Source organism: Plectropomus leopardus, chromosome 7 (assembly GCF_008729295.1).
Source record: "Plectropomus leopardus isolate mb chromosome 7, YSFRI_Pleo_2.0, whole genome shotgun sequence".
Lineage (NCBI taxonomy): Eukaryota > Metazoa > Chordata > Actinopteri > Perciformes > Serranidae > Plectropomus > Plectropomus leopardus.
Genome location: NC_056469.1, coordinates 21,111,288 through 21,136,364, shown reverse-complemented (window position 1 = coordinate 21,136,364; position 25,077 = coordinate 21,111,288). Strand labels below are relative to the sequence as shown.

Genomic DNA, 25,077 nt, shown 5'->3' with positions numbered 1-25,077 from the left:
GCCAGCCATGAGGAGATCCAGGCAGGAATGTGATCACTGATGCAGCTCAGAGAAACATTTATATGCTGGCACTAGAGAGGCTCAGCTTCTCCCAAAACCTCTGCTCCAGCCCCTACACCTCCTCTTTATTGATTGAGTTGAAAGCGGGGGTATTGGAGAGATGCCTTCTGCTTTTGTTTTGTTTGCATCCAGGATTTTTTTGAATGTGGGGATAGGGAAAAGCAGAAATTTGAGACAGTGGGAGGATGTTTGATTTGGAGTGATGAGCCAGAAAGCCCTTTGGGTCCAATGCAATTTCAACCAAAGTGTGTCACATTATTTTGTGGCGGGCTGCTCAGGTTAGCAAGTGGGTTTATGAGTGAAATATTTGGGATGGAAACCAAGATGTTCTTTCATGTCCCAGCAGGGTGTAGAGCAATAACAGCTCCACGAACATTGACCCTCTGGAAGAATAAAAATGCTTGAATGAATGCTTGGTTTCACTCTCTCCACTTTTCTTCCTTATTTTCCCATGAAGAATTGGGGTAATGCAAATGAAAAGTGTCACTATGCCCTCCCGAGTGTATGGCTTTAATAAAAGTTGGTCAAGACGGAGCTCGCTGGCCACCAAGATTTACAGCTAATCCCACTGACATGGTACGGCTCTCAAAGTTGAAGAAACATTGGTCGTAAAGCTAGTCACAAAAGTATGCCAAGCATGAGTTCAGAATGTGTGCTGTGAATTCAAATGTATGAGACATATAAAACATCTAGAAATGAGAAGATCAGTGTTATTAACGTTGAGTCAACTGTGTGGTCGATCATTGGTGCAATCTCCCAGAGGAGCTTTTCAGCTCGCAGCTGTAAGCAATTAGCATGTCATCTCCTTCAGCATGGGAGTTTGACATATTATTGTGATTACATGTTTACCACGTTTTGTATGACACTGCATTCACCAAAGCCATATAGCCTTCTCATTATAGCTGTACCACACTAGTTTTTGGTGGAACGTGACTCGATTGGTATGTAGGAAATGCTCATAACATTTCTGTATTGAAATTTAAAATATAAAGTGATATTGAACTTAGTAGATTCTTCATTGTATTGTAAGCATCATGGCAGCACAAGACCACTGTTGAGACACATAACAGTACATTTTGCAGCATCAGACATTTTGGAGAAGCTCTTGCTGTCAGCACATTGTAATTTACATTGCATGGTCAAACTTGCATGATACTAGATGTTGAATGTCTAGAGTAAAGTCTGATGGAGCATGTCAGTATAAAGCATGTTCTCGTACTTTAAATGCTTGTATTTTTCATTCACACTCAATGGAACCAGGATTAATGCATTTCTAATTTTGTACATGTTGAAAAAATTAGGGTTGAGGCGAACAATTGGATGAAACAAGTATCCACCAAAGATATTGTGCTTTTTATGAGTACGTACAAGAGTAAAAGGGGCCAATTTCCATACTCATGATGAAGGAAAATCTCCCTTTGGATAGCTGTGTTCAAACCAAGCGGCAACCTCCAAGTCTGAAAAATGAAGTCGATTGGAAGTGCCAAAAACTGCAGTTCATCAAATGACCACTTGAGGCTGGATCCAAAACAGAGTCAGTTCCCATAAACCCAGATGTTACAATGCCCAACTTTACAGCAGAAACAAACATGTTTACAGCCTTTTAAACAGTTTAAACAGTTTAACAGTTTTGGTTCATGACAGCTATACAGGGACTGAATTTTTATATTTTTCACACATTAACATTGTTTAATGCTCAAAGCTGTGCATATATAAGGTTGGGTTGCTTGAGTGACAGGTTGCGTACCAGCAGTGTCCTCGGCGTCTCATCAGATCCCGCCCTCACTTGCACAGCTCCATCCTGTCATCCAAATATGGTCACTTCTGGCTCCAAAATGCTTAACTCAAGGCTTTCAGACTGCAGTCCAAAAATCAATGGGTGACATCACAGTAGCTACATTGATTACTTTTACAGTCTATGGACTCTTGTGGTCAAAAATGATCTAAGGCTCAATTTAAATGTCATTCTTTAGATCGATTTCAGTAAATAATAAATACAGCAATTTTTGATCAAACCAAATCAATTTCAGTTATAAAATAACGTCTGGTTTGGCCCCGCCCATTTCACTTTAAACTCTGCCCGTTTCTAATTTTAATTAATTTCAACTCCCATTTTGAGTACAGAGATGGTTAGAAATAACAAACACAGATAATGGCGGACTCACTCATCCCTTTTGAAAATGGTCATTTTAAAGCAATATTTTGACATTTTGGGATGTACGCTGTTTTGCATTCTTGCAAAGGGTTAGATGGATACTCTCTCACATCTATCGAGCAAATAAATTGCCAGCAGCCACCTAGCCTAGCTTTGCATAAAGACTGGAAACAGTGTATTTCTGATGCAAAGCAACTCAGATGTTTTGAAGACATGTGAGCTTAACATCAGCTATACATTCACAGTATCAGTCCATGTGTTGATGTTGTTGTTTTCCTGTCATGCTAAACTGTGCATGGAAAAACTTGAGCTAATTTGTCTGGCAGTGCTTTCTGCCTGTTCCCTTAACAACAGAGAAAAATCCCCCCACCCACCACGCACGCACGCATGCACACACACACACAAACGCATGCACGCACACACACACACACACACACACACACACACATACACACAACCCCTTCTTTCCTCCCTCCCCTCTTCCCCCGAGCTTGCCCTTTTTAGGCTGTTCCTCTTTTTTCCATCTGAAAAGGGGGATAGTATGACAGCTTTTCCTGCTTCTTGTGGATTGGAGCCGGGAGAGAGAAAACTCTGTTACTCACTCCGTCTCCAACTTTGAGAGGAAGTTACCACCTCTTCCCCAGACTCTGTACACACTCGGTGAGGCAGACACACACACACACACACACACACACGCTCTTCAGGACTTGACCACAGCAGGAACAGAGTATCAACTGAAACAGTCAGGACTGCTTGTAATGCTGTGTCTTTTTTCAAAATTTGGAGGGAAAGGGGGCAGTTTGCCCGAAGCTTTCTGTGTGGACTGAACAGTTTCAGAGAGACGATTCAGCACAGACCGGTGAGTTTGACAGTTTATTTCATTGTATCTGCAGTACCATAGAAACCCTGGTGAACCGCAGCTTTTCTGTCAGTGTACTTTTACAGCAGGGGAACCTTTTTCTGTAGTTGAGTGTCTGCAGTTCTAATGCATCACCTGAACTGAAACATTTGACAGGCTTGTTTAGAGGTGCGTGTGTTTGGGAAAACTTCCATGTGCTATAAACTATCAGGTTTCCATTGCAGCAACTCTAGTAAGTTTTTACTCCGCATGGAATTAATTCCCTGTATTATTGTTTACAGAATGAAATAATACATTGTGGTTAAATATTACAGAAAAGTTAATACCTTTTGGTCACAGCATCGTAAACACATGATAAACCCCTTTTTTTGCATGATGTTGACCTTCTTTTACAGTAATAGCTACCTGTTACAATGTAGCACTATGTCTTTGTCATTATCAGTCCTGAATGAACATCCACATTCATACAAGTAGTGTCAGTGCATCATAGTGTATTCCTTCTAAATGTGTGTGTTTTCAGCATGCATTTGCTGCCAAATAGGAGCTGATGCAGCACTTACAGTTGAGACAGGACGGGAGAGCCTGAGTGTGGCTTTCCTCTGCAGCTGCACATTATTGGCTAACCTTGAGGTGATTAATTAGTCGTCACCTTGCTACAATCAAAGCAAACATCCTGTTGCTTTTTGTATTTTTTCGTCTGGACAGAAAGAGCAGAGCAGGATCTCAAAAAGAGGCACAAAAAGTGCACACATGGTACATGTGGCTCTGTTTCTTTTTCAGCAGACAGAAACACTCTAGGTCAGCAGTTGACCATATGCTTCAGCTCCCATAGCTCCTTCTGTCTCTCCGCTGGACGTTTGTGGTTAACACCTCTTATCAGGGAGAAAGCGAGATGATGGGTGGAGACTGGATAGGGCTGGTTGCTCTCCGGGGTCTCCTTTAATTCACGCACTCTGAGTGGGCTGGCAGCACTTTAGCTGTGCCTTCTCAAGTCAATCAGATAACCTTCCCTTTCATAGGATGAGTGCGAATGCTTGGTTAAGTAACCCCTTCAAGGCTGGCTGTGAAGAGCTGACTTCTGTATGACCTCTCTGAGCCTATATTCATGCCAGCAGACTTTCCTTTCTCCACTGACTCACTTATCAGTCAGCCTGCCTTATCTGTCCAGAGGATGGTTGTTAACTTACTCTATTTACCTGGAGGTCAGAGGTCAGACTCAGATTTGAGCTGCTTGTCTCTACTCCCAGGGTACCAATCTGTTTGCAGAGGGAGATACAGAAAGTTTCAGACTACACATAGAGGAGATAAGTCAAGAGAAAAGAACCCCACATAGACAGATTTACGCAGTGACAAGAAATGAACACAGTCCCTTGCTAGGAAAGGGGTCAAATGTGCTGTTATCAAAATAATGATGAAAAAAGTCTTATAAAGCTAGACACCAGTATATGCAATTTTGCCATATTCCATAGACAATGAATTTGTCTGATTTTGAAGGCTTACATATGAATTTTATCCTGTTGCAGTGTTGTCTTATCACAAAATAGTCTCACGGTATGTTCTCATAGTTACATGTATAGAGCAGCTTCTTTAATTTTGATGTACTATGGCTTAATGAGAGGGTACTTAAAAAAAATCAATTATATTGGACTGTTGTTGACCACAGTACAGTAATAACAAAGAGGTAATATGTGATGAAAGTAGAAGCTCAGCATTTTAGGTCTTAATGTATATACATAGAGTATAATGTGTCTCTTATGTCCCAGTTACTTGGACATGCAGAAATTTCTGCATCAAGACTTCAGTGCTGGTCGCCCAGGCTCTGTGTTGCAGCATTGTACAGACTGCTTGTGCAAACAGAGTAAATGGAAAAGCTGCCACACACATAAATTAAAATGAGTTATGATTTTATGTTTTCTCCCTTTTCCCCAAAACTCTTCAAGGCTATCTAAACACAGTTTTACTCACAGTTCAGCCATACCATTTGCAAATCTGTAGCCCACCTCACTTATAAACCCCAGCAATCTGTGCTTTTGTAGAAAATAATAGTCCAATTTTTACCTAAATCACACTGACTTTAACTGACCTATGAGTCTAATTGGTCTCAACTTGAGACCAAAGACGGCTGTGTCGTCACAATAGAGATGAGTCAGCTGGAAGAAAGAATAAATATCTATCACAAACAGATTGTGAGCAGTTAATGTCTGAGAAGATGAAATACTGTGATTATGGATTTCATGGTGCAGATTCATTCAATGACAGCCATTCACCCAGATTAGCTTTTTATCAGCTGATCTCTTTGAGCACCCTTTCCCAAAACAGAGGGGTCCATGCAAACACATGTAATTGTCACTGCTGCTGCAAATAGTTATCTCTTAGCCAGTTTCTGCCATGCATTGCAAACTAAACAGGCATTTTTTTTAATATAAAAAACAGTGTGTTGGATTGTAGGGGGATACATAAAAAGTATGCTTTCCAATGTGAAAAATAATCTATAAAAAAACAACAACCCAGAAACAAGTGTGGTTTTGTTACGTTGGAATGAGTTGCTTTTATCTACATGGGGAACAGGTCAAAGTAGTCTGCCTTGTTGTACCGCCATGTTTCTACAGTAGCCCAGAATGGACAAACCAAACACTGACTCCAGATAGGGCATAGGTTCACATTTTAACACTGGCCACCTTAGTTAGAGGCCCCTCTACGATGAGCGGTGTTAAAAAACAAACAAAAAACCCCACATATTTTTTAGATTTAAAAATGTTGTATGCAGTGGTTTCTTTTTCTTTTTTTTAACAGTTTAAATCTCTGGGTCCATTTGTTTTGGAGAGAAAAGGACCTCTGTAGATTTTTCAGCTCCCAGTATAACCCTCCTGAATGTCTGGATCTTAAAATATCAGAGAAAAAAAGGTATCACACATTAGCAGGTGCTGGGATAGCTTCGGAGAAACACTGATTTGTGACCTGAAACTTTATTCAGAGTTTTTGCTGGTTTAAATCACTGGGTCTCTTTGTTTTGAAGAGGAAGAGATAATTTGGCTGCCGGTAAAAACCTCCTGAATAATGAGCACTGAAGGAATTATAACCGGGTGAAATTTCAGCTGGTTGCATTCTGCAGTCTTCACCACTAGATACCACTGAATACCCCTTAATCTTACACACTGCCCCTTTAAGGTGTTTTGTTAACTATAAGTTTACCTTACAACATTTTCAATAGTACAGTGGGCATGAACATATCCTAAAAGGAGAATCTTGTTTTTATCTTTTGAATAAAGTATCTTAAAATACAAGGTGTTTGCTCACTGCTCTGCCTTCCATCATGCAGTAGGTTTGATCAACACCCCTTTGTAAATATACACTCATCCAATGCAAGAGTTTATAGATAACTAATTGTTTACTCCATGCACTTTAACAGTGGTTCTTTTTGAAAATGTGGTCCCGTTCATAAACGTATTATTCAAATATGAATGGTGACGTTATGAATAGATGTACATGAAGATATAAACGACAAGATGTTATGTTCTGCTTACCGCAGCTCTAATCTTTGAAACATTAAGTAACCAGGAGGATATTTTACAGTCATAGAGAAAAGGGAGTTTGACGAATGACTTGTCTCAGAAACTGTGTTTAGCAAAGCTCCCGTCAACCACTGATGCCTTACAGAGCTCAGGGCTTAATGCTTTCTAGTAGGAGCTTCCCTGGTCCAGACACTCCCCTGTTTAGGCTCGGGCAGATGTTTGACATGCTAAGTCCAGTGGGTTTGCCTGAGCTTACACTCCTATCTCGGACACACGCACACATGAGAACACATGTACAAAGAGGGGCAGAAGCTTGAAAACACTGACAAATGCACTTGAGCACACACAGAGGTGATGGCCTTTTATTTTGCTTAAAGGATTACTTCAGTCACAAAATAACCATTTATATATCACATTTTCATGCATTTTTTTCTTTACGATTTCAAGGTAATATGGCATGAATAATTTATAATTATCTATATATATATATATGTTTATTTTATGGGTGAAGTATTCCTTTTAACTGAGGTCAGAGAGAACTCTATATATTTGGTATAACTCTATATATATGGTATAAAACAAGTCTAGAGCCAGGATTAAATAGACAAAAAATCTAGAATGATTTAAAGTCATTGAAGATCAGAGCCAATGACAAAGCAGTACAAGGATTCTTTTTTCAAGACTGTACTCTTGTTTTGATCGCTCCTCCAGCCCCACAAACTAAGAGCCATCATATGACATTTCATTCATCAGCCACAAAAACCAAATGACAGTATCATCTTCCCATGTGATAGAGAACTTTTCAGTAGAGATTTGTCTCTGCTCTGAGGGTCTATTTACTCGCCCCTAATGTGTAACTGTGATGCCCTGGGCTATTAGGACTGATGACAATACTGTTTATGTTTTTGTAATTACTACTAGTCATTAATAGAGGTTAGCTGAAGTCATACAGGCCTCTGAAATGTCTTTTAAATAGCGGAAAACAGGAACCAGCTCTGACTTTTCCTAAACAAACTAAGTTTCTGTCACAACAACATATCCTAGCCGCCTAAGCCTCGTGGAGCTGCATCACGTTCATGAGTTGCGTGGAGTAAATGCTACGGACCCAATCACACAAAGGGCAAACACGTGTTTTGTGTCACAAAGTAATCCGTAGGGCCCATGTAATTGATACAGTATGTGGCGTTGGTGTGCGGCTGGATGGTGGCCCAGATCAATGAAAAGGGTGAGATCATGGCTCTATTTTTGTAGCTCTTAAATATGATCTAACGTCCACTGTGTTTTTGAGAATCATGGAGGAATGTTCATATTAATCAATTTCAGCATACAGCAACATACAGTCAGTAGGTGCTAACACATAAACACACACACAAGTAAACCCTGTCAGCAAACACACACACAGCTGTGGTTCCACTGTAGCTTCCTACTGCCATGAGCGCTACTTGATTTGCTTGATTGGAACAGTGATAACATCAGTAGGAAGATGGCACATGGGATATCTCCTCTTGATTTACATGTTAAAGCATTTGGACTCTGTCTTACATCAGGAGCACATCTGGGTGCTATTAACCACTTGCCCTAACCCCCAGCTCATTCCCATATCTCCATTACCCTCCCATTACCTGCCATGCCCACAAAACATGCTCCTCACAGGACAACCACTGCACTGCGGTTCAGTTTTTATGACATGAGGATACACAGGGATTCACTGGGGCAAGGGTTATAGTTACTCTGAGCAGAGCTGGCGTCACATTGGCACACTGAGTCATATTGAATTTACAACCCCCCAGTTGAAAGGTGCAGTATGTAAAGTCATATGACAACTTGCCGACAATGCCTGACTGGTTTGATTCTGTGTTTAGTCCTTGAAAAGTTTTTGTTTTCCTTGAGAGCAAAGCTGTTGTTCATTGAGTCAAATAAAGAGCATGCCCAAAGCCAAATACATCAACACATGACTAAACAAAGCTTTCTTTCAGCTCTATATCAAACACTAAACCATATTTAAGACGTTTGGATATGACTGAATCATCTAATGGAACAAAAATGTCAAAGTTTGAATGCCATACAAACAACACAGGTTTAGATCTGAATTTATTCCCAGTTAAAACCCACTTGAGAGGAAACTTAATAAAAGTTGGGCAAGTTCTAACTTTTCATCCACTGGAGCTGTTTATCTCTGCTGCTGGCAGCACATTGTAGTTCAGATTAGGGTAAAATATTATTTAAAATGTGTTTTGCTGTTTGATTGTTGGTTTTTACCTGCAGAGTGTTCGATGGATGGGTGTTTTAATCATTAGGGATAATTTAATGTTTTAGACCCCTTAACTAAAGGCCAATGCTGTTTCAAAAGCTCTTTTTGGGCAATCTAAAAATGATGAAAAAGTTTCCCTCAGGTGTTGACAAGACAGTCTTTTACCCGTGAATCTGTAGACGATTGACATTTTCTCGATTCTGAACATCTCTAGGACTTTGTGTTCTTGTTATGCACTGTTGAACTTGGAAGCAGCAGCTGACGAAATGATCTGCACTCAAGGACCTCTGCTTGTTCTTTGCTTGTCTTCATTAGCAGAAGTCCCTGAGTTCCACAACAAGTGAGCAAACTCTATAGAAATGCTGTTTTTATGCTCAAAAATGAACTGACCACAACTTATTATGCTGTTTGAACCGGCAGGATATGCATACTCCAATTTTTTAACCTTTTGCTGAAGACTGGGATGAAATGCAACTGAAATCTGCACCAAGGTCTGGACGATATTTGAAAGAAACCTGCTCTGAGATGACTCTTTTGCTTCTCATCCTGCCTTTGACTGTAGTCACTCTTACTTGACTCTTTTTACAGAAAAAAAAAAAAAAAACTCCAAAGGGATTCGCAAATACCTCTCTCTTTGACCTAGGTCCATTCGAGGTTAACCTCACCTGGTGCTCCATATCTCTGTCCTGATGGCTACCACATGCCTGTCCTGTGTCCAAACACAACAGTTTTCCTCTCAGTCAGATCTTCTGGCAGGCCTTGACAAGGGAGGAAGCAGCACTAACTGTCCGCACAGCTTGAAACTAGAGATCTTTATGTCAAGAGGAACTGGGGGAAAATGCACTCTTGCTTTCTCCAGAATTGTCACATCCTTTGCAACCCTCGTGGATGTGAATTTAAAAAAAAAACTCACTGCGGCTTCCACAAGAAATTACCTTCATCCTGTGGAGCTTCATGAATGCTTTCACAGACACCGTAAACAGAGATCTCAGTTTGGACAATGTTTCTATTTACAGAGTGGAAAGTAATCGCCTGCACCTCTGCTATCTTGAAGTTCCATTATGTTTTAGGACTTTCTGGCTTGATTACAGGTGTGTGATAAATAGCTGGTAGAGATATCCAAAGGATATTTTTGTGATAAAGTTTCAGACTTTTTGGCAGTTTAAAGGTTGCTGTTAACCTTTCATCAGCTACTGAAAGAATTTCTTCATCAGTGAGAGAATGACTGAGCCAAGACTGAGCTTTGATTCAGTATATTTATTTAAGGGAAACACGCCGAGTTTTAGAATGTGCTCTGCGAGCCGAAAATAGTGTATAAATTACCCAGACTGGCTTTTTTGATGCTGTGCATCATTAAGACCAGACTGTTTTTTTTGTTGTTTTTTTTTTCCAGTAGCAGCCACTGAATCAAAGTAGGAACGTTTTAATGAACTTAATCAAGAACAAAGACAGTACGCTATAAATTGTATAGCAGTGTCTATGATCTCCCTCACCAGAGTCTGTGTGTGGACTTAAGTATAAAAACAATGAAATGTGATTACATTCAAATCTGGCTATTTTCATTCTGTGAAGCTTCGTCCCAGGCCAACCACAGAAAGACCATCTGTAGTGCCAGGAATTGTTGCGGCTACGCTGAAATTCTAGGTATTGAAAACATTTCTTTCCCTCTGCGGTTCGGCGTGTGTCATTACAATGAGGAAATAACACCGACTCTCTCCCTTGTGTAATCTGACCTTTTCATCTTATGTGTATAAATCAAATATGGCTTGACTCCCTGCATGAATTCCGCTGAAGGGTTATGACTTTGATTTCTTCATTGTTGAAGAAGCGTATTGTGGTTGGATGGTTTATGAAACAAGTATTACTGGTGAAGTATTTGGAGAAAAGTGCTTCTATTCTGTCACAGACTTTTGCTTCAGAGGTCTGGCCCTGTTATGATGAATCAGCCAGCTGACATTTGTGTACAGAAGCCAGCTCCATCATTCTGGCATACTTATCTTAGACAATGGCAATGATGCTAAAGGAAGACTCTGAGCTGGATGTTGTCTTTGCGGAAAGGGACGAACCCTGTGGGAAGGAAGGGCCATTGTGGTTATCTCCAAGTGGATGACTACGAAAATATCACACGTTTGGAGTTTTTCTTCCACTCAGCTCCTCAAACTAAACCAAAGCAAACAATGCTCAGTCAGAAATAGTGTTTGACCTCTTGTCAGGCCACCACACCACACCATAATGTGTTTATGCTGGCTTCAGTCTGAAGACACTTTCTGCTGTGAACTTACATAAATAACTCATCGCTGACTGACAGATTTTTGGGTAGACTTAGCTGAGTTAACCTTTATCGTTTCTTACTGGTGTTATATTTTGTTTTGATTTAATATGAGATAAAGAATTTCCCACGCAGTTTAAGCCATATAACGATGGGTTCATTATTTGATAGTTAACAGCGTACAAAGTTCTCAGGAAGGGGATGCCTGAGCGTTTGACCTCAGGATACGAGGGAGGAAAGACAAATGATGAGATAGCAAGGACAAAAAATAGGACTGGACATTAACGTCAGAGGAGCTCAGATGTGGCACAAACACACGTGGTGCCAGATCAATAAAAAAATGGCGTTTTTGCTTTCTCTTCTGTTTCATGCAATGTAATCTAGGTATATGAATATTAAATAATAAAAGGTGATGAAAAGCTTGTAATAAATGCCATAACTGATGAGTTCCAAACAGAGTTATTATAGTGTTGTATTTTTCATTTGTTTTATTTTATTTTGTTTTTTGTTTTTCATTTTTGCTTTCAATTCAGTTTAATTTCAGTTAGTTTCCTGGGTTTTTTTTGTTTTTTTGGTGATGAATTTGACTAAATTGACAAATACTAGAAGTTAAGAAATGAAACTAAATTTTTCCAATATGTTTTGTTTCTATGAGTTAGTTTGTAAGTACACAGTAACATTTCAGTTAGGCTTTTTCCTTTTCTTTAGTCCTTTTTATATTTATTTCAGTTAATTAAAATGTTTACCCAGACCTAAAAAAAAGTGTTTTTGAAAACTGAAGTTTTGTGCAGGTTTTCCCACACAATAACACCATATGGTGTTTTGATTCTTGAGATATTCTCGCTTCTATGGCAAAGCAGTTGGTGTGAATGCGCCCACCAGTCAACTCTCCCCCAAAAAAGTTTCAGTTTAGAGTGTGAAGAGTGAAGTGAGAGGCTTTGTTTCTTTGTTTATTTGATTTTTGCCAAAGTGCATGGTCCTAGCCAAAGTGATGAAATGACTTAATATCATTTAGAGTTTGATTTATTCTGTTTGCTTTTTTGAGCCATTATTTTTGCTTCCATTCATAATATTTACCACTAGACAGTTTGGAAGTTTGAGTAAAACACTATTGGACAAAATTATACATCATATTGCTAATGCATGACTCCTTTGTCATAATTAAGGTGTCATATTCAAGGCTGTAGGGTAGGGCAACATCTGCAATAGAAAAACAAATTGGGTCACTTGGAGAAAATGACTGAAAGTTGAGTCATGAAATCAGTACAGAGCTGGGGAGGAGAGGGTCTGTTAATAATTTCCTTCTTGAGGTAAAACAAAAAACACAACAAAACAACAGGGCGGGATAATTAGTGTTTAGACAGGCTTTAAACAGGTCTCCAGTTGTCGTTAAGCACCAATAACAGATGCCTGAGTCCTGATAAAGCTCAGGTTTGCTGCATTCCAGTATGAGAAGAGGCCAGTAACTGTACTGTAGGTGTCCAATCATTAGTTTGACCTTGGCTTAAGGAATGACTGTAGTCATTCGAGCCGTTCACTTTATTACCCTTGAGACAAAAACAAAATATCTCATTGAAAGCCCAGGTTTGCTTGGATAATGATGAATAGATTCCATTAGGAGGGAGGGATCAGGCTCTGCGGGAGCACGGAGATGAACTTGTTCATAATTGAAAAGAAAGGAAGGAAGCTCGACAGGAGGACAGCGCGCAGGTCCATCCCCATGGTGCACTGCAGAAATAAAAGACCCATCGTCTCGCTCCCGTGGGGACCGAAGAGGTGGCCTGGAAAGCATGTTACCATAGTGACAGCTCTGTCACTTCGCCCCCGAGCGCTGTCTCAGTCAGGCGCTCTGTAGTGTACATAGGATCTGCCAAGAGTCAGCAAGATCAAAATCTGCCCTGGAAAGCACAGAGGCTCTGTTAAACCAACTACAGCTGGGAGAAAGCTTTTTCCTAAACAGGGCTACAAGTTAGAAAACTTCACAGCGCAGCATTTCTCGCAGCCCTCGATCTCCCACCTGGCATGTTAACAAACCCGCTTTACATTATAGGCCTTTTATTGAGCACAGTGATTCTGGTTCTTGTGTTGTAGGATTTCTGGCAGTTTGTTGCACTTTGAGCTGCACGAGATGTGAAGGCACTTTGGCATAGCAGAGAAACTTCAAATTTTGTCTTATTAAAGCTACAGAAGGTAACTTTTGCAAATATAACTTCATGTCATATTTGCTGAAACTGTTGGGATATCCTTACAGTAGAACATGGAAAGATACTGTGTGAAAAAAAACAGGTTCCTTTAGCTCCTCCTAGTGCTCCAACTGGCATTTGCAAGAAGCCACTACGCTTGAAAAAAAGAAGTACCTAGAATAAGACCAACAATGAAAAGCTTGCTTTCATTTGTATTTTGTATGTCATTTTGTGTTTACCTATCTTTGCCATGTATGCTGTTGTTGGCAACAATGGGGTGGGGGGGGTTAAGGTGTGGCTGCAAAGCATGTGCATGAGCACTGATTGACACTGCATTAGAGACTCCCCCTGGCTCTGGTTGGTTGTTCAGGCACTTATGATTTCTGCAAATGCCATTAGTAGCACTAGAAGGAGCTAGAGGAACTTGTATTTTTCAGAGATTATTTCTCTCATGTACCACTTTCAGGATATAGTGAAAGTTAAAGCTCAGACATACATGCATGCAGTTCAATCCGTGGTGGGCTACAATGGGCTTTGCCTCAGCAGTAAATCGGGGGGCTAGGAGGTGAGTTCACCGTCAGTACAGTTGCTATTCGTACATCCCGCATGGTCACAAAATAAGAGGTCCATGCGGAATCCAATAAACATAAGTGGATGCTGACATTTATGTCACATGGACCAAAGTAGACCCTCGTGCACATGCAGGTGCTATGAAGTGGTCCTCATAACAAATGTGACAGTTATTTTTTCTCAAAGCTACCTATTGTAGCTTTAAACCAGCTGGGATAGTTCACTCCACTTAATCTCCATTCCTGTAGCAAAAGATAGCATTGTTCAAAAGTCTAATTGAAATTTGAAATCTTCTCTTTTTTTTGTATCACAACATGTAATTTATAATGATGTTGCAGCTATTGTGCACACCTAACCAATTTTTTAGAGGAGGGCAAAACTCTTTATGCACTGTCAACGTCAGAGAAATGTTACTGACTGTCTCATAATGCAGTCCAGTACGACAACAGCACTAACTACAACCTCAATAATAAACATATTGTTATTAAAATCTTCCTAAATGTAGAATCTGTGGCAGACCTGTTGTATTGGATTGCATTTCACAGTATAGGTGTACCTTATAAACTGGCCATGGTGCTTGCATTCCTGCGTTTTTTGCGGTATGTGCATTTTACCCTGTGCAGACTCAGGAAAGCACAGTCAAACCAGTGAATCATGAAAAGCCTCCCTCTAGTCTCTTGCTGGACCGTGTATCCTGCAATAGGCCTGTCGTTGTTTGCATTGCAGACGCCTCACTGGGTTTGGATCTAATGTGGCCTGACGTCTATGTGTGTGTGTGCGTCTGTCTGTGTGTGTGTTTGCTCTTGTCTCAGGGTGGCCAAATGAACTGTTTAGCCTGAGGACCAAAGATCACAGGCCCTGATCCTACAGCGAGGGAGAGAAAGAGAGAGGAGCGTGACCATTTCGCATCCACTCTCAAGCTTGTCATTACACTATGAGCTGGGACTGAAGCAGTGCTTCATAGTTTCATTTTGTGGTAAGTTTTAAATGCACTCAACTTTTTGTTTACTTCTGCTTTTACATAGGAATGTTTGCTGTTGTAAAGTTCATTAGTGAGCCACAATACACATATGGCTTACATGTGTGGTTTCGTGCTTGAATTTTACTAAAAGCTACATCGTCAAATAAGCAGAAATGCTGCATAAATCACACCGTGATACAAATCAGGCACTGAGGTTATCAGTGGGTGCAATTTGGAGGTAAATGCAAACACAAACATGTGGATTGTGCAATTTGAGGACATCCATACGATCTGTACATTGGATCAGTGACATGTGGTTCGACTTAGAGAAAAGTGTGCACACGTAAGAGTGGGACGGCTTCAGAGTTCATCATTTCACATGAGCAGGCAGCCACAACACAAAGCACATGTTAGAGGGGAACGGGGCTAATATTCAGCTGGAAGGACTAAAATCACCTCTTTTTATTTTGGTCTCTCCTCTGTTGCCATCAACACTCTTATGAGTCTCATGGTGCAACACTGTGATGTCATCAAGTCAGGGAGATGGAAAATGTTCACAAAATGGCAAAGCAGAGGGAAAAAATGTCAGCTCGAGTCAGCAGGAAAGGGCTGCAGGGTGGAGGAGGAGGGGAGGTGAGGAAGGTTGATTGAGGAAATACAGAAAGACCCAGCAGCACAACACAACCCTGTTTCACTATTCCATGCAAGCAAATCCAATGAACATTGTTCTTTTCCAGATGAAAAACAAGCTTGTTTCTCCTGACGACAATACTGTTAGAGGAGTTAGCATGAAGGTTACACATAAGAATGTAGATAATTGATAAAAACAACCAAGCAGGTTGCAAGTGAGAATGATCTTGCATTTCTACCTTATCTGGTGCATGGCTCTTAAGGTTTAGGGAGTCTAGAGCTCTTGCGAACATACCAGCAGTGAGCGTGTCTTTGTCTCTGGGGCTGCCCAGCTTCACCTCTTCAGTGGATACACTAGCATGAGCACTGCAACTGGCACCACAAGCAGTCTTCGCTGAAGGTTGAGGCTTCATGGTTCGTCCCCAAAGTCAGTTAGTCTGCTATGTGGCAGATTATTTTAGCTGAGAGTATACTTTGATGAGAGTTGGAGGTAGAAATTGTCTGTTTATATCAAAATTAAAACTAAAGATCACCTTCATCTCTCCTGAGCAACCATGGCTCTGAAGGTTTTTAATTTAAAGGTGAAGTGTTAAAGATTTAGGGAGCTGAATTGTCTGCAGAGGTCTTTTACTCGCCACAATAAACAGAGCAGGTCATTAAAGGCAATGAAAAAACTAGATGAAGCTGTTTTACTTAAAGAAAGGTGTTTTTCCAACACTGCTTGTTGCGAAGGGCCTGCTAACTATGGTGGCCAACCTGAAAACGTAAATGGCCTTATCTAGAGCCAGTGTTTGGTTTGTCCATTCTGGGCTACTTCAGAAATATGGCAATCTCTGTAGAAGAGGACCTACTCTATAAGTAGATATAAACAGCTTATTCTAAGGTAACTAAAACACAACAGTTCTTATTTTCAGGTGAATATAATCTAAAAAACCAAACCTATTGTATCATATTCCATTTTTCCATTATATCCCCCTAAATTCTCCACACTGGACCTTTAAGAAAGACTTCCTTAGGAGTCTTAGTCATGGCGGCAAACTGGAACAGTCAAAAACACAACAGTGCTCCTCAGACTGGCAGTATGCCAGGATGACAGACAGCTTAAATGTCAGGGACACCAAATCCAAACAATATAAGTCAACAACACACTGCTCTTTACCTCTGAGCTCCACAAATTGATCTGGGAGTCCCATCAGGCAGGAAGGAGCCCTTTGCGGCTACTCGGAAAAATTGACTCTTAACCTCTTTTATGGAGGGCTGTCATGGTTCAGAAAGAATGGCGGAGGCAGAGTGCCATGTGCCAAATGCGTTATGATGATCCCAGATGAAGCCAGTACTTTAGCAGGACACAGAGGAGCTTTTGTTCGACACTTGGAGGCTTCATCCCACCCACCCGGGGGCATATGAAGAAGTACTGTGGTCAGTGGGTTTGACATGCACAGAATGTGACACTGGGGGAAGGGTGCTTGGGAAATGTTTTAAAGACTTTTAGCACCTTGAATAGTATTAATCGAGTGTCTAACTGCATTATACACCAGAGTCAGATGTGTCATATGTTTGTTGTTTTTTAGGTGTAAAAAAATCAAAGTGAAGGTCACCATGGATGTGAAAAAAAAAGAAATGGACCTCCTGAGCAACAGCATAGCTGCATATGCACACATCAAAGGTAAGTCAGGCCCAGCACAGTATCTACATCTACATCATTCATGATCTCTATCCAAACAAATCAAGTTCAAAATTTAAAGCAGTATTTCACCGATGTAAAGAGAGTCCTCAACTAGGCTGTCTTTGCAGCAGAAAGATACAGTTACTTTTGAAACTGGTGATACATGACCAGCGGAGACAGAGAAAAGGGTGCTTTTGCTCAAGAGGTAGAAAACCAACAACTACCAGAATGCATCAGGCCTTACCAGACACTCCTGCTGGTGGGTGACGTGATGTAAACTGGCCCGAGAGAAACAATGGCAGCCGGCGATCTCGTTTTACAGTTAAACAGTTTGCTAAAACGTGGCTGAAAACATCTGAGGCGAGAAATATACAGTGCAGTAACAGAATCTTGGTTTATATTTGATCAGTGCTGCCTAGTTTTTTTGTTTGATCTCTGTGTTTGGCCTTCCGTTTTCACTGTGCTGGAAGCATTATGATGCCAACTTCCTGTTAACAAACTCTCACTGTTACAGTTAAACGTGGCAATTAAATGTTTTCGGAAATATTTTAGGAAAAAAGTGCAGTAACATAATCTTGATTTTTGTTTTACCATTTGATCGGATTTTGGTCTGATTTGTAGAGAAAGAGAGAGGGAGGAGTGACTCTTTTGATCACTAGTTTACTCTTTGTCTACGCTGTTGGCGGCAGGGTTTGAGGAAAATGTGAAAGTACAGCCGGTGGTTCAAGCAACAGCGTGAGAGCTGGCAAAACTCCTCCAAATTATATAAAATATGTCATTTGGAGAAGTTTCTCTGTGGATGAAGAAGGGATGTCTTGGCACTGGTTAGATGAAGAGCACAGTTTATCTACACATGCTTGTTTTGATACAAAGCTCGTTAAAAATCAGTGAAGTTTCCATTTAACTCTTTCTGACATTTTTCATTTTCGTCCCCTCCTTAGCAAACCCAGAGAGCTTTGGCCTGTACTTCGTGCTTGGCGTGTGTTTCGGCCTGGTGCTGACGCTCTGCCTCCTGGTCATCCGCATCTCCTGCAAGCCAAGGACCAACGTTGCCCCCTCCACGTCCGAGAAAAAACAATTAAAGGACATCAGCGAGGAGGATGAGGAGACTGAGGACGATGATGATGAAGATGGGGATGATGTAGAGGCACCTATCACTTTGCCCAGCACAGAAATCCCTGTTGGGAATCATACCAGCCAATCAGATGGGACACTGAGTGTGAATGTGTTTACTTCAGCTGAGGAGCTGGAACGAGCACAGCGGCTGGAGGAGAGGGAACGAATCATTCGTGAGATCTGGAGGAACGGCCAGCCTGATATCCTTGGGTCGGGGACAGGGACTATCGGGAGAGTGCATTACTACTAAGAGACATGAGGCTTCAAGGAAGACACTGTCAGCTCTTTGAAGGGCAGACATAGACTTTTGGGTGGGCTTGATGTCCCTGAAGCCTGTGAGACTTGTGGTAGATACAATGTAAACAGGACAGTAATGATGTGCCAATACTCGGCTCTGACAGAGCTGAACTATATAATATTGCACTTCCTCTGTAGTGATGTTATTTTCAACTGACTGCATAAAATGAAACCAAGAGGTGTCTTAATGACTGATATGGAAAAGATGCAGTATGAATGTGGGAGCAGATGGACACTTGAAGTTTATTAAAATGTATGGCGCTTATGACAATAATGCACACAAAAGCTCGGTTTATGTATAAATGGAAAAAGAAAGCATATAAAAGGGCAATGTATGTACTGTATTTTGCCATGAAGATTATTTGAGTATGTGGGGAAACAAAGACACTCTCAGAAGTTCTGTTAAAGAAAATTACATAGTTTGAACAAGCACATATCAGCCAATTTTGGAGGGTAAGATTACACAGTGACAATTAAAATTGGAGTGTTTAATTTATGAGTACATTAAAAAAAACATGTCTGTGTTTTCAGGGATAATTCCACCAAAGGAAATGACAAAATTAAAGTATTATGCTAAAATGGTTTGGTGTTGTTTGTCTTCATATACTGTATGACAGAGCTCATTTTCTGTCCACCTTTTGGCCATGGATTTATAATCAAGATAAAGAGAGACGGGGGGGCACTTGCTAATAAGATTAATAAAGGTCATTCTCTGTCATTTGTTACTTCTACTTAATGTTTCCCATATGTGCCTTTAAAACGGTAGAAATACAATTTTCTAATAACAGTTCTGGGAACTCTGAGAGGACAGCAAATGTTTTTACAAGGCTCTGGTGGAGTCAGACATTTGGGTTGAAAAAGATGTTGCGATAACAGGGGATGGGATAACTTAGAATGAAATTAATTTCCTTTCTCCTCTTTAGAGTAAAAAAAAAAAGAGCCTGAAAGCTGAAGGTAGACATTCCAGATTCATGATAAAGTATGTGAAAAAGCATTGTAAGGCAAGAGAAATTACTATTTTGTTTACAGAATTGAATGGGTTTCAGATTTTGGTGTAACACCGGTTGTGACGTCTCGAGCGCACCGTTTGCGTGAAGGCGGTCCGGTTATGTTGCAACACCTGCTCGCCAGTGTGCAGGTTCCCCTGCTTCCCCTGCTGTTGCTTATTTACCGGTTAAAGTCCAATTATGTTACTTAAGGACGATGGATTAAAAATAAGTAAATTAGCTGAAGTTTATTTGCCGGTCGTGTGCCGGTATTGCCATTCACACGTTTGCCTTCACCTGTTGACAACTTCGCAAGGCTGCGCCTCCGTTTCCTTCATCAAGCTAAGTATCTGCTATTTTTCTAACGCGTGTGTTGCCTGCGCTGTGTTACGTTGTTGTTTATGTGCTTTGCAAATGTTTTTAGCCACGCATGCGGCGATCGAGGCTCCTCATCTATCTACCACTTTGACCCAGACTTCAATATCTTACCAGCTATTTGATGGAGTGCCGTGACATTTTGTAGCCTACAGATATTAAAGAAGACCACCAACTAAATGAAGAATCCTAATATATTGTTTCTATGGAAGTTCTATAAATAGGCTATTTGCAAACATAAGCCACTCTCCCACAAAACAAGAAACCAGTGAAGTAAGTCTCAAAATTGTTATGTTATCAAATATAAAGTCTGGAGCTGCTCCATTGACAATAAATAGGAGCCTGATTTTGTTGAGCATTATTCTACTGTTGTGTCCTTAGTTTTGAAACAGAATATGTGTCATCTTTTCTTTGCCAAATTATAGTATCAGGAGCAGCTCCAGACTTTATACCCTATGACATCACAATTTCTTTATTTAGCATTCTAGTTTTGGATCTGGGGGAAAGTTGTCCTACTAATATTTTTCAACTGTCTTGGACTGCACAAATAACATATATACATTACACACAAAAAAGTGTATTGTTCCCCTTTTAAGGAACCTCAAAGAATAATTTTAAATGACTTTCTTGACTCCCTGACTAGTCACAGCGCCACAAGCAGGTCAAATTGGCACAGACACTCCTGGTTCCCATAGGAAAATGCATCCTAATGACCATAGTGATCCCCAGACTCTTCGCTAGTGCCACTAGCTGTTTGACTTTTTGGGTTTTAGTTGCAATATCAAAATGTTGTGCAGACATTCATCTCAGACAATGTCAAAATGTCAAAATGTACAAAATAGGGGGAAGTAGCTGTATTTTGGGTTTAGTGCAAAATATCAAATGTTCACTAAAATAGTAAACAGAGATGGTACCCCAGATTCAAGATTATGTTCCATGTCTAAAGTGATGACTTTAACCCAAAACTGTATCTTTCCCTAACCCTTACCAAAGCTTGTCATACTATACCAGAGTGAGAAAGCAATATTTTTAATGGCATCGCAAGACTTACGCAAATCCAAGGTTACTATTTAGCCACGGCCCTAAAAACTTTAAGCCTTTTTAAGTTGAATCTCTTTTGACCCTGCTGTCTTTTTGGCATGTTTTGATTCTGCTGGCTGGTAACTTCTGCTGTTATGCTGTTAAAATTTGTCTGCTGACTGGATTTGCTCTTACCCTGTTAATACTGTGCACACCTGCTTCTGAGTTCTTGTCTTATGCTGTTTATATTTTCTGCTAACTGAATTTTCTCTGTACTGCTAATGCTGTGCATGCTTGCTGCTAATTTCTTCTTTTATGCTGCTGAAGCGTGCTGGTTGTTAATTTCTGCTCTTTTATGCTTTTGATACATGCCAGGTGCCAATTTTTGATAACTTTGTGCAGTGTTTTTGCAGTGGTTGTGATTGTGAATTACTGAATCTCTTCCCTGTTGTCGCCGAGTTGTTTTTTCCTCTTGGCATGACTAAGCTTTGATGTTTTTTATAGGGGCTTAATTGCTTTTGTGGCATATTTGCCTCTGTGTTGTTGACTTTTTTTTCAAGGGAGCTTCTGGCTTGTAAACATGACTGTTGTCCTGCACACAGCCTATTTATATATGATTACACTGTAATATTGGATTCATGAGAAACATAGCATGACTATTGTCACATACAAGACAGTCATTTTCATATTTCCTACACATTTGGCTTAGTTTGAGAATTGTTTCAACTGGGTTTGTGTGACGCTTTCTTCCTCTGTGCTGCTACTGTTTCCACAGTTACACTGATACGTTTACATGGACAAAATATTCTGGGTTTTTCTCACTTATTCTGAAAAAGACAAAACTCCTACTAAGCTGTTTACATATCTAATGAAAATGATTATTCTACTATACTCCTGTTTACAAGCAGCTGTGCAGACACTGATTAACATGCATGCATCATGTTAATAGATGAAATAATGGGACTGCCGGAGCTGTCTCTGCCATTTTGCCTCTGTGCCTCTGAGTTTTCAATTAGTGGCGGACTTGTTCCACAGTGAAAACATAGCCTCTCTCTTTTTTAAGATCATTTTTTTTGTCTTGATCACAGATGAGTTAGAGATAGAAAGGTCGGAGTAGTTAGAGAGATCGGATGACACGCAGCAACTTGCTGCCAGTCGGAATTGAAGTGCATGCTGTGCCAGAGGCGTAGGTGCTAGAGGTCGCCCCACAGCCTCCTTCTTTAATTCCTTTAACCACCTTCTTGAAAAGGTGGGTGTTGGCGATATTTGCATGTATCCAAAAACCTGTTGATATCTAAGTCTTTTGTCATGTCTAAAGGTGAATGTGTTTCTTCTTCCAACCAGAAATGTTGACTCTTCTTTTGGGTATGCATCTCTAGCCTACAGCCTGACAAACTATTGGCAGTTTGGCTTGTGTACAATGCGTCCTAAAACCCAGCTAATATCGGCATGTCCCAAGTCTTAATAAAAAAAAATGCATTATTTGAGAAAAAGGCCTAATTTGATATGTATTTAATTTTTTAAATCACAATTAATTGCAGAATTTAAATAATGAATTGCAATTCATTACATTTTTTAATCATGTTTTCAACTCCATTATTTTGCATTACAAAACAGTTACCAAGTCCATATTGACAAGGTAAAGCAATTCTGACCAGATAGTCTTGATTAGGATTCAAATAACAGCAAAAACCTGGGACTAACATAAAGTAGGCTTGTCCATAAAGAGGATCCTCATGGGTACCCACAGAACCCATTTTTACTCAGATATCTTGAGGTCAGAGGTCAAGGGATCCCTGTGAAATGGCCACGCTACTTTTACATTCCCAAAACTTCAAAGCATTATTTATCCCCCTTCCTCAGAAGCTAGCATGATGTAGCTGATACCACTTTTAATTTCTTAGGTACTGTGTCAAACGATACCAGTATCTTCACTCTGATTTTACGACTTAACTCGGTACAGCCTCGTAAAGACAGGATTGTTGACCAGTGGTTAATGTGTTTTATATGGACCTTAATTGTATCCCGATTAATGCGTTAATGCTGATGGCCTAATTTGAAACAGAATATGTGTTTTACACGACCTATATCAAATTCAGGAAATTGTCATATTTGGAATAATAGTGGAATATTGTTGTGGATGTCCTCATTGCTGCTACACGCAGCTGCCCTCACTGTACTGATGCTAATCTGCTGCTAGTCTCTTCTACATAACATTTCATAAGAAAAGCCATCACAGTTTATTCCCTAATTGGAGCTGCTTTGTATAGGAGTGGCCACACAGGAACCACTTGCTTATTTCCTTGGTTGTCTGTGCTGTCTTAGAAAGGAATGGCCCACACATAGTAGAGTCGACATAATAACTGAAGTCATTCTCTGTATCTAATGTGGTTTTGTGGGGAGTGAATTATTCTCACTTCCAGAACTGCTGTTTTGACTTTGGTGACTTAGGTAGCCAATATCAACTCTGCATTCGTATAATATTTCTATTTCACTTCCACGTGAGTTGGCTGATGGAAATATTGTTTGGCTGCCAATAAAGACTTACAGAACATTGATGAATTGCCCACGCTGGGCGAATGTTTGTCCTGGACATTATCACAAGTCAATCTTTAGTGGTTTGGTGAAGTTATAAAAGTATGAATTATTGGCATCTCTATAAAGCCTTACAAAAAGGAAAATTTACTAAGTACTCATCAGTGTATGGCATGAGTCCACATTCTTTCTGTTGGCCAACATGGAGGCAGAGAGTCCTTGTACTGTGATGGTGGTGTAGCGTTGCGCAGAGGAAGGTCTTGGTAGGTGATGGAGGCAGGCCAAGAACTTATGCTAGAGCCATCCTCAAAGAACAAACTGTGCTGGAGGAGCAGGCAGTGTCAGGTTTGCCTTGGGGCCCGTTCTGTTTCAGATGGAGCCCACACCGAAGTCTTCTCTGTTGAGGTCTTGGAAAAGCCTCTCATGTGGTCACGGGCTTTCAGAAATCAGTGCTGTAGATGGTGTGGACTCTTTGAAGTAGCTGTGTGATTACATTTGTATAAACCTCTTGTGAGTGGCGTCTACCTTAATCGTGGGATCCAAAATATGTTTTAGTGGGCCCACAGTTCAATATTTTGAGTAGTGTCTTTTTCATTTTACAGGATGTAATCAAGATGTAATTAGAAGGAACATGTCTTTGCCTTATTGTAATCATACAGTTCTCAAACAATACATTAATAAAATTAAGTGAACATCATCATGAGGGAAATCCAGTTATGGAAAGTCATAAATCTGAACCACGACAAAGCGTGTGAATGATGAACATTGTGCTACAGGCTCTCTTTTGTGGTTCCTTGGCTAATTTCAGAAACCACCTTTTACACATAATAACATCTATTGGCTACATTCATGCTATTCAACCAACGCTTTTGTTAATCCCATTTTATTATCATGGCCAAGTTTTAAACTGTTTGAGTCTGAAATTGCACAATCAATTTAACTCTGAGGGTTATGAGCCCCCTCAGTTAAAGTCTTCAAATTAAAAAAAAGCATTTTTAATATGCAGCAGGTTTACTGCCATTTCTGATGAGGTCATGCATATGATTTCTTTTTGCATCCGTCCAGTTTCTTTCTTTGACAAAGACTAACTGTTCTTTGTCATTTGAGCTCCTTTTTTTTCAATTTCTATTTTTAACTCTGAGGGGTTTTTTTTGTATTTGACCTTTAAGCTCCAAAATACTTTGTTTCTGAACACTCTACAGTGCCATCTTACTTCTCACATTCCTCCCATATCACAGTGCACTGAGTCTTATATTCATACAAGTGGTGTATTATTATTTATAGTAGTGCCTGTAGTTTACACACAGAAAAATGTTGGTTCCTCAGTGGTTTCTGAGCATGGGTTAAGGTGGTGTATAACACCGCTGCCTCTCCAAGAACTTTTCAGCCCCTGTTTCGTTCTTTAGAGGTTTTCTGATGGCTCTCTACTGGTTGTTTCCCTGGTAAACTCAACTAAACTAAGCTGAAGAACCAGTAGATAAACTTTTAAGTGCATTTATTGTTCTTTAGAGGTTCTCTTATGTTTTTTCAGCTTAGTTTAGTTTAGTTTAGTTTATTGGGAAAAGGATTAAAACACTACATTAAAAAGCCTACAAACAGTGTATTTCCAGATGATTACCCATTAAAGCAGTG

The 25,077-nt window shown here is 40.2% G+C and overlaps 1 protein-coding gene across 2 annotated transcripts in view; it reads left to right on the top strand.

Moving 5' to 3' along the window:
- Window positions 1–18,707, top strand: part of eva1ba (eva-1 homolog Ba (C. elegans)) — a 47,869-nt gene extending 29,162 nt beyond the window's left edge. The window contains exons 1-5 of one of the 2 annotated variants that reach the window (XM_042490040.1): window positions 2,792–2,875; window positions 3,002–3,074; window positions 14,672–14,835; window positions 17,022–17,116; window positions 18,058–18,707. In XM_042490040.1, the coding sequence (XP_042345974.1) occupies window positions 17,050–17,116; window positions 18,058–18,482 (492 nt within the window). In that variant the 5' untranslated portion in view covers window positions 2,792–2,875; window positions 3,002–3,074; window positions 14,672–14,835; window positions 17,022–17,049 and the 3' untranslated portion in view covers window positions 18,483–18,707. Of the gene's footprint in view, window positions 1–2,791; window positions 2,876–3,001; window positions 3,075–14,671; window positions 14,836–17,021; window positions 17,117–18,057 lie in introns of those variants that run through there. The other variant, XM_042490041.1, reaches the window with a different exon arrangement.
- Window positions 18,708–25,077: the final 6,370 nt, after the last annotated feature.